Source organism: Echinops telfairi, unplaced genomic scaffold (assembly GCF_000313985.2).
Source record: "Echinops telfairi isolate 266 unplaced genomic scaffold, ASM31398v2 ScPeMD7_7469;HRSCAF=8507_0, whole genome shotgun sequence".
Classification (NCBI taxonomy): domain Eukaryota; kingdom Metazoa; phylum Chordata; class Mammalia; order Afrosoricida; family Tenrecidae; genus Echinops; species Echinops telfairi.
This window is the reverse complement of record NW_022111372.1, coordinates 41,471,765-41,491,516: the sequence shown is the minus strand read 5'-3', so window position 1 is coordinate 41,491,516 and position 19,752 is coordinate 41,471,765. Positions and strand designations below refer to the sequence as shown.

Below are 19,752 nucleotides of genomic sequence, written 5' to 3'. Positions count from 1 at the left end.
CCCCGAGCCCGGCCCGCCCCGGCGCCCGCGCTCTCGGGGCGGACTCCCGGCCCTCTGCGCTCTCCCGCCCGGCGATGGCCTCGCTCGGATACTTCTTATTCCTCTGCGGCCTGAAGCAGGCGCTGGGCAGCTACCCGATCTGGTGGTGAGTGCTACTTCCCCTTATTCGCCGGGGCCCCTGTCCCGCCCCTCGAGCCGCGGTCCCTTCGGGCAGAGCCCACGATGGCCCAGACCCCGCGCCCGGTTCCTCTCGCCGCACTCGGGCCGCGGCGAGTTGTTTTCCTTGGCGGCCGCTATCGTCCTGTTGGGGCCAGGCTGAGACAAGGGTGGTGGAGTTTCCGGGGGGCTTTGATCCCCAGGCTCCTGGCGTCCGACGGGGCAAGCAAGTGGGCTGGGAGAGGCGGAAAGAAGATCAGGCGACACCGACGCCAAGGTGACTGGCACCCCGAAGCCAAGAGACAGGCGAGAGAAGATGGGAGGGCGCGCTGTAGGCGGCGAGGGGGGAGCGGGCGATTAACTGGAGACTGTCTTTAAGGACCATATCTTTTACACACACACACACACACACACACACACACACACACACTTTAAAACAAAGTCGGTGAGACAAGACCGAACAGCTCGGAGCAGCAAAGTTACGTAAAGACAGCTGGGACCGAGCCGGGAGGGGTGGGGAGCCGGCAGCAGGGTGCACTCGGCCGTCACCGGGCCTCTCTGCGCCTCCAGGGCAGCTGCCTGGGCGTCTCTCTCTGCGAGCCCCTGGCCTGGACCACAGTGACAAGGCTGGGCTGCCTGAGAGGTAAGGAGAGCGAAGAGCCATCTGGTCTGAAGGCCCCTGGATGAGGAACTCCTAAGACCCCCATAGCCAAGATCGCAGTGCCTTGTCTGTCTCCCCAGCACAACACACTTTCCAGCCAGACACGCGGAGGCGGCCAGTGAAAGTGCAGATCAGCCAAAGAAAGGGTCCCAACTCCCCAGGCACCCCGTCCTCTACTCCTAGTATGGGGGAATAGGCAGGTGGGAGCTACCCTCCCTCGGGGCTTCCCCTTCTGCACAGCATCTCACAGCGTCGCCACCGACCCCGCCGCTGTCCTCGGGGAGCGGAGCCCGCCCAGCGGCGCTGGATGTTCCGAACCAAACCAGGACGGGGGGCGGGGGCCGGGGCTGGCGGCTGGTGACCCAGAATTGGAGAGAAGCCTCCCCACAAACACGCACGCACACACCCCCTCCAGGAACCCTCTCCGACGACTTGCCTGGAATTATAATAATTACGCCGAGGGGAAGGGGTGGGGGTGGGGGAGGGAGACGGAGCAAGCCGAAGTACATTTAATCCGATAATAATTTTTCTCTTCGCCGAGATAGTTCGGGAGCCGGGGCGCCCGGGAGGGGGGCGCGGAGTCTGTCCGCAGAGGCGCGGCGCGGGCTGGCGGAGGGGGAGGGCCTGGCCGACCGTCGAAGGGCCCAGAGGGCCCGCGGGGCGGCTGGGGTCCCTCGGTGGCGGAGACTCCCGCGGCTCGTGGCTCGGCACATTCCGCGGCCGCCCTGGCAGCCACTCGGCAGGGCTGCGCGGCACCTGCGCGCTGGGGTTGCCGCCCCCAAGCGCAGGCTGAGGCTGGCGAACCCGCTGGCACGAGAGCCCTGACGCCCGCCCCACCGGCCACAGGCAGCGAGAAGGGAGCGTGTCCGAGAGCCCCGTGGGCTGGCCTCGCTCTCTATTCCTAGGCTTCTAATTAGAACCCGCCGCCGCATTCCTGGGCCCACAAGGAAGCGCCTGCGCCCCCGCACGCCTCCTATAAAGAAGGGCCCTGTCACCAGCCTCCAGGCTCCCGACGTGGGGGCTAGGGGGGACGACCGGCTGCCCTGAGGGCCCCTGGCCTTGCACACGCACTAATCCACTCTCTTCACCTGTGTCCATCGTGTTCCATGGGAATGCCCCCGGGAGAGATGCGTTGTCCAGGAAAGGTAGAAACCCCCCCGAAGGGGGCAGGGTACCCAAGTTGTTCTTCACCCCACCTCTCTCATCAACCCTAATCCCATCACAGAGTCTGGAGGGCAAGGGGTTGTTGTATCGGCCCCATCTACTTCTGAGAGGGTTGGGGTGCAGAAACCCCTCTCCTCTGACTACCCTTGGCTCTCACTGGGACTTGGACCGTCCTGCCACGTTCTGTAGGAGATTCGGTGTGTCAGGAATTACCTAAGTCACCGGCTGCCGCCTGAAAGGGGACAACGAGGAAGCAATCTATTTCTGTAAAGATTTACAGCCGTGGAAACCGTAGCAAGCAGTTCTACTCTGTCCTATAGCGTCACAAGAGTGGGCATTGGTGGCAATCAGGTCGGTGACCTCCGTTTCTTGAGAAGATGTGTCTTGCCCGCACTGAGGCACCCTAGGGATAAGACTCATCTGCTCCTCGGTCCCTCTTCAATCCCTCCTCTCCCAGGATAAGCAAGACAGGGGAAGGGCATGCTCTTTTAATAGCAAGGACACACACACATACAGAGCAAAATACAGAGAAAACTCACCAATCACCCAGAAAGAGAGGCAATGGTAAGAATCAGAGTATTCACATGTATAAAGACAGGTGGCATCTAACACTATACAATTTGATAGCAGGGGGATTATTCCCATCTTCATCGGCAGCCTCTGCCTGGAGAGAGCTTTCCAAATGCCATCTCCATCCTTTCTCCAGCCCCCAGTTAATTCATCATCCAACCCAAGAGTCCTAGCAACTGCTGAAGGGGGCAGGGGTGCGGGTGCCTCCTGGCCTGCCAGCAGAGGAGCAAGGTGGGAAAGAGACAGCTGCAATAGCCCAGACCACGGGGCCCATTTCTTTATAACTTCTCACCTCGGCTTCAGCCTTCCTAATTGGTGGCTTTGCTTCACCTTCCCTCCCTAAAACAAAGCCACACGCCCCTTCAGTCTTTCCAAACCCTGCCCCAACCCTGGGCCAGTTGTACCCCGACCAATACTGTGAGGCCAATCGCATATGAAAGTGAGACTGACCAGGAACTTCCTCACCTGGGGAAACAAAACAAGGAAACAACCCAAATCAGGGGCAATTAGGCTTTTGAAGTTGGTGTGGCTTTTGGAGGGAGGGAGGGAAGGGGCAGGAGAAGGTGTCACTGGCAGCACCGTGTGGGAATTTCAATGGCCATCCCCAGGGTGAGATGCTTCGGAGGCCAAAGGCACAGCTCAGGGGCGCCCGCCAGCTCCATCGGAGCAGGAGGATCCAGAGTGGCTGGGAGACCTCCAGGAGGGATTTTTTTTCTAGGCTCCTCCTGAGATGGTGGGGAGACAAGGTTCAGAGCAGGAGCCCCAGTGCAGTCAGGACTGTGTGGGGCTCATGGGCACCACCCAAAGGAGGCCTGCAAGGGGGTCCCCCTTCCTTCTCCTTCTCCCCCCACTTGTAGTTGCTGTTGTTTGTGGGTATGAAGTAGATTCCGAGTCGCAAGGAGCCCCTGTGTGCAGTCTTGAACTGCTCCCAAAGGTTTTCCAGGCTGGGACCTTGCGGAAGCAGATGGCCAGCCTGTCTTCTGCAACACCTGTGGAATGGTTAGAGCCGCCCACCTTTCACCTAGCAGCCCAGTGCTTAACCATTTGGGCCACCAAGGGATTCCACCCCACCCCCCAACTCAGATAGTCAAGCTGAACTCGTTCAATTAAGACAAATGGGAAGAGTCTGTGTTAACTCTGGGTTGGCGTCGGGGTTCAGAGGCGAAAGCGTGCCCACCCCTTTCTTGTCACATGCCACAGTCGGAGCCCAGGGCCCAGCATGGTCTGGGGAACTAGATGATGTGCTTCGACCTGCCTCTGACCCTCCATGTCTAGTCATTGGCCTGTGACCCACCCAGAGAGCTAGAGGCCAGCCCGTCTTTCCTTCCGCCCCCAGTATGAGGCTGGCCTTGAGCTAGTCCACCTTCCTCAACTGAGCTGGCAGGCTCGGGCCCCTACCCCACTGTGGCACACTACTGGCCACCTTGATTGCTGCCCTCTGTCTTAGGTATCCAGTACTGCGAGAACAGAAATGCCATAACTGGGTGGCTTTAACAAACAGAAATTAATTTTCTCAGTTTCTTGGGGGAAAAAACCCTGACTGCCATCAAGTGAATGCCGACTCATAGGGACCCTGCAGGATGGGGTAGAACTGCCCCTGTAAGCTTCGGAGATGGTGACTGTAGTCAGGGGAGGAGGAAGCGCCGCCTTTCTCCAGTGGAGTGGTTTTAAACTGCTGAGCCTGCAGTTAGCAACCCAACCCATGACCCCTAGGCCACCTGGGCTCCTCGTAGTTTAGAAGGCCTATTTGAAGGCTAGGCGTCTGAATTCAGGGTGCCAGCTGGAGGGGAAGGCTCTCTCTGTGTGTCAGTACTGGAGGAAGGTCCTTGTCGCTTCAGCTTCTGCTTCTTAATGCCTTGGAAGTCTCCATGCGTCTCGGCCTTTCTTTTACTCCAGCTCCCCTCTGCTCTCCTGTTTGACCTCCTTTAGATCTCCCAAGAGATGGACTCAAGCCCCACCCTATCCCAATCTGGTTCATTAGCATAACAAGGAGAACCTACTCCCAAGTGGGATTATAGTCCTTGGTTTAGAGGTTAGCATTTACAATACGTTAGTTTTAAGGGCACAATTCAAGCCAGAACACTCTCTGTAGCTCTCAGATCACCAGTATTCATAATGCCAATCCTCTAAGAGTAGTGGCACTGAACCAGGATTCACTGCTCAGTGTCCTACCACCACCACCACCACCTCCACCCACTGGCCCCTCCCCACTGGGACCCCTTTCCTACTGCCTGTCCCTCACCAATCTCTGAACCTGCGATGCAGACCAGACAGTTACCCCAGCAGACTCTGGCGGTCATCAGTGCCCTTTCCTTTGTCCTGGGCCACTCCCACCGGCCCTTGGACACCCACAGACAACCACTCTAGTCCCCCAAGTTCACATCACTGAGCTAAGACCACATCACTCTGCAGCCCTAGTCTCTGCAGAGGAGCCACCTGTAAGTCTCCTGCAAAGCTTTAAGGCCTTTTGAGATCTCTCCCACTCCCTAGACACCTGTGCTGGGCATCACGCAGCTCTCTTGACAGGCGCCCTGTCAACACCGCTCCTCCCATCTCTGCCTGGAGGGTCCTCCTCACCCTGAAGGCCCAGCTCAGCTGTCTGTCCCTTGCTCCTGACCCTCAAAGGCCCTCCTGCATGACCACAAATCGGCACACTCCCACACAGAGCTGGAGGCAGGCATCCCAGTAGCCCAGGAAAGGAGCACAGTGAGAGCTTCACACCGAGGACAGCCTCCCTGTGAAAGCCAGGAGGCTTCAGGCTCTCTCTAGCGGATGGGCAGGAAGTGGACAGATGGAGGAGGGATGAACAGGCGACACAAATGCGGGAGATGCTTGTGATGGTCACGTGCATGGCTGAGCATCTGCAGCAGGAGGCAGGTTGGAGTGGGCTGGGACAGAGGGACAGGCGTGCCAAGTGAGGACCTGGGGTCTGTACAGGATCCTGAGATGTCAGGCAAGGCCTCAGGCATTCAGGATCCCAAGTCTGTCCCACTTGTGACCTTGCAGGAAGACACACACAGGGATCCTAAAGACAAGGCACCAGTGGGAGAGGTGACTCCCTGCCTTCACTACCTCCCAACTCCTCAACTCTCCTCTCTGTCCTCTCCCTCCTGCTCTCTGGGAGGTCACTTCTCTAGGGTGTTCAAGGCCAAGGGTGGCAGGAGTCAGTGTATACAAGAGACACCATGCCAGCCTCTCATGTTGTGGAATCTCAGGGACCGCGGGCGAGCTCCCTTCACAGAACCACAGACTAAGGGTCAGACAGCTTGTGCCACAAGACCCCAGAGACTAACATCCATTATATAGAGTCTGAAAGTTCGCAGCGGCAGCTCCCTTTCAGAACTCAGAGCCGGAGAAGAGTAACTCTCATCTTGCCAGCGTGGCGGCCCCAAACCTCCATGACTGGCATGGGTCTCACATACAGTAGATTTATTCTCTCAGGTAGCTGCCTCGCCATTTATTTGGTGTGTTGTTTATGTTGTTTCCTGGGGTTCTGTTTCATTAGCCGGACTTTGTTCCTTTCAGAAGGATAACTGTTTTCAATGAATGATAAATACAATCTTGGACTGAAGGGGAACCATGAAAATAGGCTCTTCTTCATAGCAGGTCCTTGCACAAAATTGTCAGCTTTGGTGTGAGCTCCTCCATGGACAGGAAGCTCACCGGCTGCAGTGAAGGTCCCTCCCCAGCTCTGTGTCTTTGTGGGTCCACGTCTATGGGTCCAGGCAAAGTGGCTATAGACCAGGAGCAACCCAGATATGTCCTAGGGGCACTAGCCCTCCACAGGATGGGTGATGCTCAGAATCCCAGCTTCAATGGAAAGGCAATAGGAGCCCTGGTGGCATAGTGGTTATGCATTGGGCTGCTAACCTCAAGGTCAGCTGTTTGAAACCACCAGCCACTACAAGGGAGAAAGATGAGGTTCTCCAACCACCCTAAACAGCTACAGTCTCAGAAACCCACAGGGGCAGTAGGGGTTGGAATCCAGTTAGTTTGATAGAGAGGTATAGCTCAACCAGAGTCAACAGCTCCCATAAGCATCCTGGAGACAAGCCCATTTCCAAAGGTCCCCGTAAAGGTGACATTGCTGTCACTGTGGCCGAAGAGTAAACGGGTTTACCTCCTTTGTCCATGAAACTTAACCAGCGTGTGTCAACATATGGTCCTCAGACCAGAACCCTGAGTGATGTGGACAAAGAACAGAGAGTCAGCCAGTACTTAGAGATGTCACTGCAAGCTGATAATACTGCCATATTTTTGTAGTCTTTTACAATAATGGGCTGGGTAACATTTTAAATCATTTTATTGGGGGCTCTTACAGCTCTTATATATAACATTATATATCCATTGTATCAAGCATATATGTACATATGTTGCCATCATCATTATCTAAACATTTACTTTCTATTTGAGCTCTTGGTATCAGCTCCTCTTTTTTTCCTCCCTTCTCCCCCCACTCCCACCCTCATGACCCCTTGATAAATTATAAATTATTATTTTCATATCATATACCATCTGTTGTCTCCCTTCACCCACGTTCTGTTGTTTATCCCGCTGGGTGCAGGGGAGCAGGTTAGGTGTCAATCATTGGCTTCCCCCTCCCCTCCTTGGGACATTTTTTTAGTCCCTCACTAGCTCCTTGAGCCAGCATGGCCCACACCACGATCCCATTGCTCCTCCTCGCCAACCAGAACTTGTCGTGTGGGTGTTGGACCCAAAGGCAGCTTCTCTGCTGGCCTGGTCAAGCCCAATCAAGGTGCTGAAGCCATGTGCTCCTGCAGGGTCTGCAGAAGCCACCGTGGCTTGCGTGTCAAAAATGACATTGGGGGCGGACTGGACATCTGCAGGGTGCTACAGGACACTTGTGAGTTACACAAGATTTGGCGCCAAGTCACAGGCGCTGCCTGACCCTAAGAGCCACTGCCAGTCCTGGACTGGACAGTCCAGAGTCCGGGATGAAGAGGAGGCCCAGCCCAGGGCTGAAAAGGATGCTGCCTGAGGAACCATGGTTCTCAGGGGCCTGCTGGTTCCCATTAAGAATGTGGAGTCCTAGAAGAGAACTCCATGATGAGCTCCCCCTTCCCCCAGAAGCCTGCTTCTCTGGGAGAACTCCTTCCCCAGGGTCACCTGCTATCCTAACCTTGCTCTCATTAGTCCTCATGGCCCCCTACTCTGTAGCTCACGGTAGCTTGGGTCACCACCATGTGCTGAGCTCACTGGTGTAAGAGGCATGGGCAGCCTCTCCACCAGACATGCCTTTGCCACACCCCTATGCCCTCTGCCTTCTCACCTGTCCTCCCCGTTTCTCCAGAGCTGCCCCCCCCCCCCGGCTCTGGGGAAGATTAACCCCATTAACCCGTATGTCCAACACCAATCCACAAAGTCCTTCTCCATCTCACAAAACAGACAGAATGATGCCGACTGCAGGAGGAAAGCTGAGTCAGTGAATGAATAAACATCTCAGCACTAGCAGGGGTCTGCACATGGATGGCTGCTCCAGCACCCAGGGCTGCATAGGTCCACATGGCTTCTCCTTGGGGATGTCTTTCAGGAAGTCACCCTTGCAAGCTGAAGCAGGGAACTAAGGCAGCTGCACCCTGGTGCGACCATCACAAAGCAAGAGACCCGAGAACTAGACAGACAAGGCTCACTGAGCCATTTATCCCTCCGCCTTTCAATTAACCCCACATGTGTTTATCGGCCAGGTTGGCACAATAAAACTAACTCAATCCACTCCTTGCCAACCTGGCACCTGTACATAATTCTTTAGCTTCACAGTTGAAATTAAGTAATACCTACACCTTAACCCTATAATCCTATGAATTTTCCCCCACCTATGAAAGTTTTTAAGCCAACCACTTCATGCCTTTATCTCCCCCAATTTGGGGTATCCAATTTATATACTGCCCACTTACATCACCCCCCAAAAAAGACAGTCATCTTTTTTGATATGAAATCTTCATTCCAGTTGGAACCTTGTAAACTCTGCATCCATAAGCAAAGTCAAATCCGGACAGGCCATCCATAAAGTCAGCAACAATATGCACCAGTTCACAGGCTCAAAAATCTCCAGCTAGTCGGGTTCTGGTCAACTCAATGTGGGCTGCCTCACTGAGCCTCCACAGGGTGCCCATTGGGCGCCTTGCCTTAGACCATGGGCTCTCACCAACTCAACTAGCCTAGCCCCCTTGTGCTAGGTCATGAACTTTAGACCAGTTGACCCGCTTTCGTCTTCTCCTTTCCCCCCTGTAAACCAAGTCCACAGGTGTCAGTGACCAAACTCAACCCGTCTCTATTGCTGCATTTCTCCCACTTCCACTCAACAAGTAGATCCAGGTGGTCACCTCCCAAGCATTTCAGCCTGCTCTCAGGCTCCCTTTAACATTCAGTCCCAGAGAGTTTTCTTCATGGTTACAGACTTTTTCCAGCTTCTGAGTACTCCAAAGCACCGGGCGGGGCATATCTTTCTTTGCAGACGTGGCCTAAACCCATCTAAAGATCAAATTTTAATGGCTGAAATCAAGTGGGCTTACAAACTTTCTATTTTCCTACTTCCCATATTTTCCCCAGAAAACAACCAAGTAAATAGTGTGGCTTTATCTGACCTCTGGCTAGACAAAGAAGGAAAACTTCCAGGAGGGAGTGATTCCCGGACACTCTGCTCAGGCTCTCCATCCTCACCTGAGCTGTGCACTCGAGGAGACTCCCACCCTGCCCGGGAGCTTCCCCACTGGGGTCCAGCACGCTCCTCCTGTGTGAAACAGGTTCAGGTGACATTTGCATCCACCCAGGTCTCCCCTTCCTTCCCTCTTGACTTCTCTGCACCCCCTTCACCTCATAGCTGTGTTGCGTGGTTTTTAAGCTCGAAGAGTCCAGCCTGATTCTGGGGGCTGAGAGGCCCTCTTGTTCTAGTTCCTTGGTCACTGAGGCTGAGTGCCCATGGGCTGTGCTGGGAGGGGTGGGCAGCCCTGCCTCAGTCTCCCCTCCTCACCTCCCCGGTGAGACAGCTGGAGGTGTCGAGCTTCCACATTCCTTCCCGGCTAAACGTGCCGCCACCGCCAAGGAAAGCAGGCAAATGTGTGGCCGCGGGCACAGGGAGCCTCTCTGCCCACCTGCTGGGACTTGCTCAAAGTATGTGTCAGTAATCCAGGCCCGGCTCGGGAGGAGGGGTGCTGCCAGGGCTTCAGGCAGGACTGCGGAGCTCCCTGAGAAGACACAGGGCCTGGCAGCAGTCCTGGCAGCCCTTCCCTACTGGCGGCGGCCTTTCTGGGTAGAAGGTGCTCAGCTCCCGGCGAGGTCTGGGACAGATGGGCAGCAGGTTGTGGGAGCCCCTTAAGGAGGTGAGGGGGCCCTTCCCTGGCTGCCAGTGACAGTAAAGAGCAGCCTGGCCCCTCCACACAGTCAGCTTACACAGTGAGCCCAGTCCAGGGGGAAGCCAGGCTCTGACTTCTCCTTCCCCAGGAGGGGACAGGCTGTGGCTGTCGTGTAAGGTGGCCTGAGACCACAGAGGCCCTGGCAGCCGAAGATGGAGACTCCAGACCTGCATGGGAAGACTCGCCACAGCCCTGAGTCGGTCAAGGATTCGGACACTGCCGTCGCCCAGGACTTCAACTTTGGGGGCGAGGGGGATGAGGCTGTGTGCCAGCGGGTCGTGTGAGGGCTACAGCCGTTCTGAGGGGCACCGAAGCCCAGCAAATCAAGAAGATAGCAAGGAGCTGGCTTTTTGGTGAGTGTCAGAGAGAGGCTGGCCCAGCCACCTTGAGTCAGATGAAGAGACTGAGGCCCAGGTAGGGGCAGGGCACGACTGCAAGCAAATGGACTGACACAGAGCTGCCTGCCAGGCCTAGCTCATGCCACCAACCGAGAATGCCTCCCAGGGCTGCCTCCCCACAGGGCAGCTGCTCCCAGGCCAGAACGAATTACTGCCCGTGGCGGCAGGAGGCTTGCAGGGTGCAGCTGGTCCATGCTAGGCTTACCAGCCACTCATTCTCGTGCCGCCAGGCCTGGGATGCTCTCTGCCAAGGAGACTGTCCCGAACGCCAGAAAAGGAGAGTCCACCAGCCCTGGGAGGACAGTCCAGGGAACCCCTGGGCCTCAGCTTCCTCTTGCAAAGTGACATTCAATTACACGCTCTCTTGGAATCTTTCCTGACTTGGGGCTCCAAGGCTACACCACCACAGGGGTCAGCCCGGGCCCTGGGGCTCCGGCCTCCCTCAAGGGGAGAAGCTTCCACCCCCCTGTCCAGGTGTTGCACAGTGATGCCGCCGCCGCTGCCGCACGGTGACGGGAAAGTTCACGTGGGAATCCAAACAGGGGCTGGGCACCCAACCTGTCCCTCCCTCCTCGGCCTGCATGTCCCAGCCAGCAGCGCCCTCCGTGCAGAGCAGGATGATCTGGCTGGGTGCCCGCCTTCCCTCAACAAGAGGGAAGAAAATCATTAGCGCTTCCAGGCGGAGGGTGTGGCTTCCAAGGCAACAGCAGCCCTCCCTGGCCAGGCGGGGCAGCAGAACGCACGGGGCTGGTTTCCAGAAGCACCTCGTCCCTCTCGCACATTCGGAGGGAAGCTCAGGGGCGGCTTGCCTTCCCAGCGCCCACCGCATTACTAGAAAACAATGGGCCACCGCATTCATCCAAACGTGGAAGGAATACACTCCAGTGACTCCAGACAAGCGTGCACACACACACACACACACACACACATGCACACAAAGCCCAGGGGCACACAGCATTGACTGTGCTGCTAAGGCTGCCCCCATCCCCCATGGGGCTCTGCCTCTCCGGCTCTCCTCAGGTCCCAGGGTGGACGTGCCCCAACCACTGCCCTCTCTGGATGGGGAACAGTTAGCCCTCTCTAGCAGGGTGGCAGGATGGGGTGGGGGCCAGCTGGAGAGGAAGTGAGTAGACTCCTCCTGGGTGACTCAGGGCAGCCAGGTGTAGCCGTGAGGGGAAGGGGTGAGGCAAGGTGGGTCAGGCCTCCTACCCCTGCTGCTCCCCAAACTCCAGGCTTGCCTTTGACACCTTCCCACTTGGCTTCTCCCTGCGGCCCAGAGAAGAGCAAGGCGCACAGCTGAGCCTTTGGCCACGGCACACGCAGGCAGGGCCTGCGAGTCCCTAAGCTCCTGGCCTGCTGGAGGAGGAGGAGGAAGAAGAGGAGGCCCGTGATGCCATCTCCAGATGCCTTTCCAAATGGGAGGGCCTGCCGGGTCCTGCGGCACCCTGGCTGGGGTCAGGGCTTTGCAATGACTAAGAAGGGACAGGTGGGTGTTGAATGAACAATGGCTGACGTGGAATTCCCCGACCTGAAGGGGGTGCACACCTTGTGCTGCATGGTGCCCAACGTTCCTACCTGCGCTGCCACTCACTTGTGAAAAACGAAAAAGCCCCTTCCGCTCCCTCTCCGGACACCAGTTTGTATGCGTGTGGAGCCCGCATGGAGAGAAGGCAGAGGACTCATTTGAAACCTCAGGGATCCAGAGGGCTCCTGGGGCTTACTGAGAAGCTGGGAGCATGCTGCCCCCCAGGACTGCCCCCAGGAGCACTGTTGCAAATAGTGGTGCCTGCTGACTGCCCTGCAGGGGGTCCACCATTGCCCTGTCCCAGCTTTGAACCATATGCTTCCTTCGAATATGCATCTCTCCTGGAATGTGCACCCCTCGGGACCCTCCTTCTGTGAATTGCTGGCTCCAGAGGTGTGACATGGGGTTCCTGACACCCCAAGTGGCTTCCCAGGGTCAGTCCAGGAGTGGGGAGGGTCCCCCGCACCTCCCTGAAGACAGAGACAAGCTGAACCTCTCTTCCTGGCCCTGACTCACAGTGACCTAGCGAAACTCCTTTTTCTGGCTCTAGAACTCTAACCCCACACTCTGGAAAGGGCAGCCTTTGCCCTTTTGGTGGCTGGAAGTTTCCAGAAGCTATGGAGTCCCCGAAGCTGAAACTAGAGGACAGCCTTTGACTGCCCCACGCATCCACAGAGTGACATTAACGTCCTAGGGTGCCCAAGCGGGAAGCAACCTGGATATGCTTAGAATCCAGTGATTCTTAAACAGGAGTGTGTTTCTGACTCCCCGGAGGGCTTGTTGAGTCCCGATCTGATCCACCCCCAGTGTCTGACTCAGCATCTCTGGGTGGGGCCCAAGAATGTGCATTTCTCTCAAGTCCCCTCGTGTGGCTAATGCTGCCGGCCCAGGTGCCCCAACTGAAGGACCTCAAGTGCTCGCCATGTAAACCGAGGCTCGGCAAGGTGATGACACCCGATGGTGGCAGCACTGTGGGTCCCTTTCCGTGCACATGCCCCTTCCCGTGGTCTGATCGTGCTGGAGACGGTGTGTGGGATTAGGGCTGTCTGTAAGGCTGCAGTTAAGTAGTTGAGTGGTGGCTGTGCAGGCTTCATCTTATCCGTATAGGCTGTATCTTACTCAGTTTCAAAGGTGGCTTTGTGTGCACTGGTAATTAATAAATTCCAAGGGCCCCCTAGTACACTCTGGAGGCAGACGTGCGCTGGACCCCCTGTTCTGCACACAGACACACTGACCAAGGCGCTCCAAGCCTCAGTGCCTGGTCTGTGCGATTGACCTGCCGCTGGGCCTGAAAGAAGCCAAAAAAGGACCATGCCAGTCCACAGCCCTGTACACAGTTTTCCTGAGCGTCTCTCCCGTCTCCATGCAGACAGCTGGCAGAGGGCAGAGCACAAGGGGGACCACTTAAGGTCTGTGTGCAGTGAGCGGAGGCTGGAGCAGCGGTTCAAGAATTTTGAAGGAAGAAATCACTCACGTTAGCAAGAGTTCCCATTTAGAGGAAGGCACCTATGTACACTGGGAGAAGAGGTGCTGTCCACAGGTGGTGGTGACGAGCAGAGAGGGTGACTAGTCCCCAGAGATCGTGGATTGAGGACCACCAACTCAAAAGGGGCAGCATCCCACAGGGCCCCCTGTCTCTCCTAAGGGGGTTCTGGCTTCTGTACCTCAGAGCAGCAGAATGGAGGTAGTAAAGGCCTCATTTTCTGCTGCTGGGTAGCAGGCCACCACAAATGCAATGGCCTAACGCCACATTCATTGATCCAGGCACAGTTCTATGGCTCAAGGATCCCAGGTGGGCTGCTAACCACAAGCTCTGCAGTTGAAACTCATCAGTCACTCGGAGGGAAAAAGTTAAGGCTGCCTGCTCCCATAAAATTTTACAGTCTCAGAAGCCCAAGGGGTTTTCTACCCTGTAAAGCGCTACGGTCTCAGAAGCCCGCAGGGGCAGTTCTAGCCTGTCCTGTTGAGTTGCTGTGAGTTGGGATCACTTGATGGCGTGAGTCTGCTGGGGGTTATAGGGTCCCAGTGAGTGGGAATCCACTCGATGGCCGTGGGTTTTTCCCTGATTCCCAGCTCGGGTCTCGGCAGCTGGGCATGCTGGAACAAAACCGACTTCCATGTGCATTGCCCACTGTTGTGGGAATCTCGTTCCCCGCCCTTGGCCGGGTCCCCGATCAGCTCCTACAAGCCATGTCCAGTACGATGCTGCTGCCACTCCACGTCCTCCTCACGCACTGGCTCTGCCGGACTGCTACAGCGCAAAGCACTGCATTTAAAGCACACGTGCAGTTAGATCCCTCACCGCTGAGATGAGTGACCATGTTGACAGCTGCTCTCACCAGGGTGTCCATGAATGTCCTGTTTCCAGTCCAAAGGCCAATCCAAGAGCCCATGTCACTTGGGTGTATTTTGTGCACATAAAGTCCTTGTTCTGGATGTGGGTCCAAAGGCACCGGAAGGTGCCAACACTGGGGTGAGGATCCTGCAGTCACATAGGAGTGGCATGTCTGGATGAGGGAAACCTGAAGGTACTGAAGGCAGCACCCTTCTTGAAACGCAACCACCATCCAGCATTTGGCCTCTGGGGGAAATGAATGCGTATCTGGCCTGGAATGGATGCCTCTGCCCAGTGCCCATGGCAGCCCCAGTGTTCAGTAGAGACCCTACTCCGCCTCTCCTCCCAAGTTCCCCAGCCCTAGCTCAGAAAGATGTGGGAGAAAGGAATTACATACTGCTATTGTTTCCTGGAGCCCTAGGGTGTAGTGGTTCCATATTGAGCTGCTAACCACAAGGTCAGCAGTTCAAAACCATCAGCCATTCCTTGAGAGAAAGATGAGGCTTTCTACTCCCATAAAGAGTGACAGTCTCAGAAACTCACAGGGGCAGATGTACCCTGTTCTATAGACTCACTGGGAGTCAGAACCCACTCAATGGCAGTGAGATTCATTTTTGATTTGGTTGCTTTCCAACCATTGATTATTTGGGACCAACACCTCAGATTACAAATGTAGATCCTGGCAGGGGTGAGACCCTGTGGGACTAGTCCGGAGTTTTTGCCTATTTTAGGGACCCATCCAGGCACAATGACCCTCCCTTGGTGCTTCCCACAACACAAGCTCTTTCCTCCCCTTGGCTCAGTGACTGCAAGCTATGAGTATCCTCATCCAAGCTGGGTAGTCTGCATTGTTCAAGCCTTCTAAGTCACTGGGCCCTTGGAAGGTCTTCCAGGAAGTAATTGCAGGAACTCAAGGGGTTCTTACATCAAAAAAGGCAAGAACAGGACCAGGGTGGTACTGAACCACGAGAGGAAGAGAGAGGAGTTCTGGGGGAGCCAAAAGACTGCAGCCACTGGGCTGTGCTACTTGTATCCTGGCAGCACCAGAGTGGTCGCATGCCAGGGCCTGTTCTGGAAGAGGGCTAGAGCCGGGGGAGGGGGCTAGGGGAGATAGAGCTGACTCAGCATCCTCCGGAGGCTCTCAGACATGGGGGACACTGAACTGTGGGTGCCCCTCGGCTGCCTTGGAACAGGGACCTGAGGCAGCAGGTGAAAGGTGAGGAGTGGACTCTCCTCCTCACATGCTGGCCTGGAAAAGATCGGAATCTCAGAGGCGGTGCAGAGACTCTGTTTAGGAGGGCAGAGTAAGCAGACAAGCTTCTTCACTAGCTGGTCCCTCAACTCCCATCCTCATACCAAAGAAAGCCCATCCCTGGAGGTTTCAATCTTGGAGATTAGCACCTTGAAATGGGCCCTGTGGCCGGGCCAGTTCCTTCTCAGACAGGGAGAGGATGAACTAGAGTTTGGTAAGGAGCTCAGGCACCAACCTAGAACTGAAGTCTTTCTTTCTAAAGCAAGGAGTCGCATTCCTTTCCCCTTGTTCTGAGTCTCCAGCAAATTAGCACAACCGGCCAAGTGAAATCAACTCAAGTGGTTGTCCCTTCTCAGGACGCTCCCTCAATTCTCACCCCAGCTGCAGTCACAGAGCAGGAAGGAATGACCCAGGCCACGGAGAGCCCCCTTCTCAGAAGTGTTCCAAGACTACAGCCATGATTCGCAACCCTGTCCCTGATATTTCATTATGAATTGTTTTCAACATGCAGAAAAGATGAAAGAAGTTTGTAGTGAATACCATGTGCCCACAATTCACACATTTAAACACCCATCTACCCACCTACCCATCTATCTATCTATTTATCTATCTATCTATCTACTAAATATATAAATATTCTAAATATATATATTCTAAATGTATATATATTCTCTATATATATTCTAAATATATATATATATTCTACATACATATTCTAAATATATATATATATATTCTGCAAGAATCAGCCCCTAAACACATGTACATCCTCCTCATTAGCCATCCTTCAACATTTGTTTGTGACTCTCTTACAAAGATCTTATGATCTGGACCTAGTAAGTGGAGTGGATGTGCCAGAGCTTGACAGTTCACTGTACCTACACCAGACAACCAGTCCTAGTTTAAAGCCCGAAGCCCTTTCAGCCCTAGACAAACCAGGGTATCTGGTCAACCTAGCCTCACCACTTCAGCAGCCCCTAAGGTAGTAAAGCCCAAGGCATCTCCAAGGGCAGTCTGAAAACCTTTAATGTAGCCTCTACTGCCAGCTACTTGGCTGGGACCCCTCAAGGTCCTACGAGCATAGCTGCAGCAACACTTTCTAGTCCTGATGCCGAAGGAGACCATCGGGCCACCATTGGGGCCAGATGGAAGGACACAGGAAGCTCTGTGGAAGCTGCTGAACAGTTGGCGTGCTTAGTTTCTGTCACTGCATGCACAGCACAATGACTCCTGCCCAGTCCTGGTCATCCTCACAATTGCTGCTGTCTTTGAACTATCATTGCAGCCACTGTGTTGATCAAACACCCTTTCTTCCTTTTTTCCACTGGTCACTCCCGACAAAATGTCCAAAGTACATAAGATGAAGTCTCACCGTCATCCCTTCTGAGGAATATTATGGCTATGGCATTCAGCCTATGCATACACAGTCAGTAGATCCTTCACCAACACCACAACTCTCGTGCTTTCATTCTCCTTCACGCTTCGTCATTCATGGCCCAGCTTCGGCATACCTATGAGGCTGTTGAAAATGCCATGGTTAGCTTGGTGCAGCTGAGCGGCTCCGTAGTCCTCAAAGGGACATCTTGGCTCTTTAATACTTTAAGGAGTCATTTGTAGCAGATTTCCCCAGTGCAGTATGCCATTTGATTACGTCTCAATGTCATCCTTAATTTGTTATGATCCACACAGTCGAATGCCTTCGGATAGTCAGGGAGACACAGGTAAACTTCTTTCTCATATCCGCTGCCTGCAGCCAAAATCCAACCAACATCAACAAAGATATATATCTATCCCTCATTCCATGTTCTCTTAAGCCCAGCTTGAATTTCTGGCAACTATTTTTTAGTTATCTTCTGGGAAATTTTATTTATGTGTGATTTTAATACTATTTTTCTGTATTGTTCACATTCTGTTGGATTACGTTTCTTTGGAATGGGCAAAAATATGGCTCTCTTCCATTCGTCCATATTTCGTAGCATCAGCATGCGAGTGCTTCCAGGGCTGCGTCCATTTGTTGAAGCATCTCAATTGGTATTTTGTCAATTTCTAGAGCCTTGTGTTCTGCCTTCTGAAATACTTAAACATTGACAATTCTTTTTGGTACAGGGACTCCATGTGTCCTTTCCATCTTCTTTGGATGCTTCCTATATTGTTCAGTGTTTTGCCCATAGAATCCCTCATATTGAAACTCGAGGCTTGATATTTTCCCCCAAAAAATTAAATCTTGAGAAATACTGAGCCGACTCTATCCTTTTGGTTTTCTAACTCTAGGTATTTGCACATTCATCTTCAGTGTTTTACTTTGTCTTCTCAAGCTGTTCTTGGGAATCTGTTCATTTCTTTTACTTCACAGTCTTTTCCATTTGTTTTACATAAGTGGAATATAACATAGAGTATTCTATGTTTAAGAGCAAGTTTCCGAGTCTCTTCTGACACCCATTATGATCTTTTTTTTCCTTTCTTTTCTTTTTAACAAACATTGCATTTCTCATATATGATGTTCTTGATGCCCTCCCACAATTCACCTGGTCTTTGGCCATTAGTGTTCAATGCATCAAATCTATTCTTGAGATTGTCTTTAAATTCAGGTGGGATATACTCACGTGGTTCTCATGGGCTCACTTTAATTTTCTTCAGCTTCCACTTGAACTTGTAAATAAGTAAATGATGGCCTGTTCCACAGTCAGCCCCCGGCCGCGTCTGGCTGATGATATTGTACTTTTCCATTGTCCCTTTCCACAGATGTAGTCCATTTGATTTCTGTATATTCCTCCTGGCAAGATCCACATATGTAGCTGCTGCTTTTGGTTGTTGTAAGCAGGCATACTCAACGAATAAGTTGCTGCTCTTGAAAAACCCAATCTTGGCATTGTTGCCATTGTTTTTATCACCAAGACCATGTTTGCCAGCTACTGATCTTTCTGTGTTTACAATGGTCACATTCCAATCACCAGTAATTATTAATGCACCTTGACTGTGTGTTTGATCTATTTCAGATTACAGGAGTTGGTAAAAAAAAAGAAATTCAGTTTCTTCATCTTTGACATTCCTTGTTGGTGCATACATTTGAATATTCAGCATAGGAATTGGTCTTCCTCATTAGGCATCTGGCTACCATCCTATCACAGATAGCACTGTGTCTCTAGACCCCTCACAATGTTCTTTTTGACGATGAATAATTTGTCATTCCTGGCAGAGTAGGCCATATGACTGTATGTTTCAAAATGACAACTGCCAGTTGATTTCAGCTCATTAATACCTAATATATTGATCTTCAAGCATTCCATTTCATTTTTTATAGTTTCCAATTGTCCTGTTTCACACTGAACTAGCCTTTACCAAAGTTCTGATTTTCCACCCACCTAGCTCCTGCTTATTCGTTTGGGTACTCACCCAAGGACCCTTCTCTTCTATGCTTCTCCACTTATTGGAGAACATTCCCCCAAACCATTCAGGTGGCTGGAATGGGTGGAGGCCCTAAGAGGAAGAGGTACCCAATTCAAACCACCCTGAATCAGGGGCTGAGCGAGAACTCAACAAAACAAAACAAAACATTCCCATCAGGTTGATTTCAACTCATAGTGGCCCTTACAGGACAGGGTAGAACTGCCATTTTGGGTTTCCACAACTCCCCAGCTTTATAGAAGCAGACAGCCTCGTCTTCCTCCTGCTAATCAGCTGTAGGGTTCAAACCACTGACTTCATGGTTGTCAGCTCAGTGTGCAACCCAGTGTGCCATCAAAGCTCCTGGAGTGAGGACTAACTCCAGCCAAATCGCAGACTTGAGAGGAAAGCAGGGGTGGGTATGCTCCCCGGATTGACTGTATGGGGCTGACACCCACAGTGCCCACTCCATCTTCCGGAAGCCCTGCAGTGTAGTCTGTGCCCCAAAGGTGTCAATTGTTCCAGCAGTTGTGCCCTGAGCCGTCAGTGTGCCGGGTCCATGGTGAACAAGGCTGAAGCCAGGGACTTGGGTCGAGGTCAGGAGAGACACACTCAGCAAACATAAGAGGTTGCAGTGTAAAGAGGACAGCTAGACTGGGGAGCATTGTCCTACGCCGAAGGGACAAGAGTCCATGGGGCACACCAAGACGAACCCAACAAAGGAGCAGACAGCGACACACAGGGACGGTGTTGGATGTCAGGAGAGAATGTGCCGCCCAGAAACACAGGCTGAGCAGTCTCCCAGGTGTGATGGCTGCCAGTCGCCGGAGGCATTTTCAGGAGTAGGGCAGAGAAGCCAAAAGCATTGAACAGGCACCGGGAGATGGAGATTCTATGAAAAGGCAAATAAAGGGGTATTCTCTGGAAGGAGAAT

At 53.6% G+C, this 19,752-nt stretch overlaps 1 protein-coding gene across 1 annotated transcript in view; it reads left to right on the top strand.

The window, feature by feature from the left end:
* Positions 1-74: 74 nt before the first annotated feature.
* Positions 75-19,752, top strand: part of WNT3A (Wnt family member 3A) — a 71,422-nt gene continuing 51,744 nt past the window's right edge. Inside the window, exon 1 of the mRNA XM_004696879.2 lies at positions 75-145. Within this exon, the coding sequence (XP_004696936.1) occupies positions 75-145 (71 nt within the window). The remainder of the gene's footprint in view (positions 146-19,752) is intronic.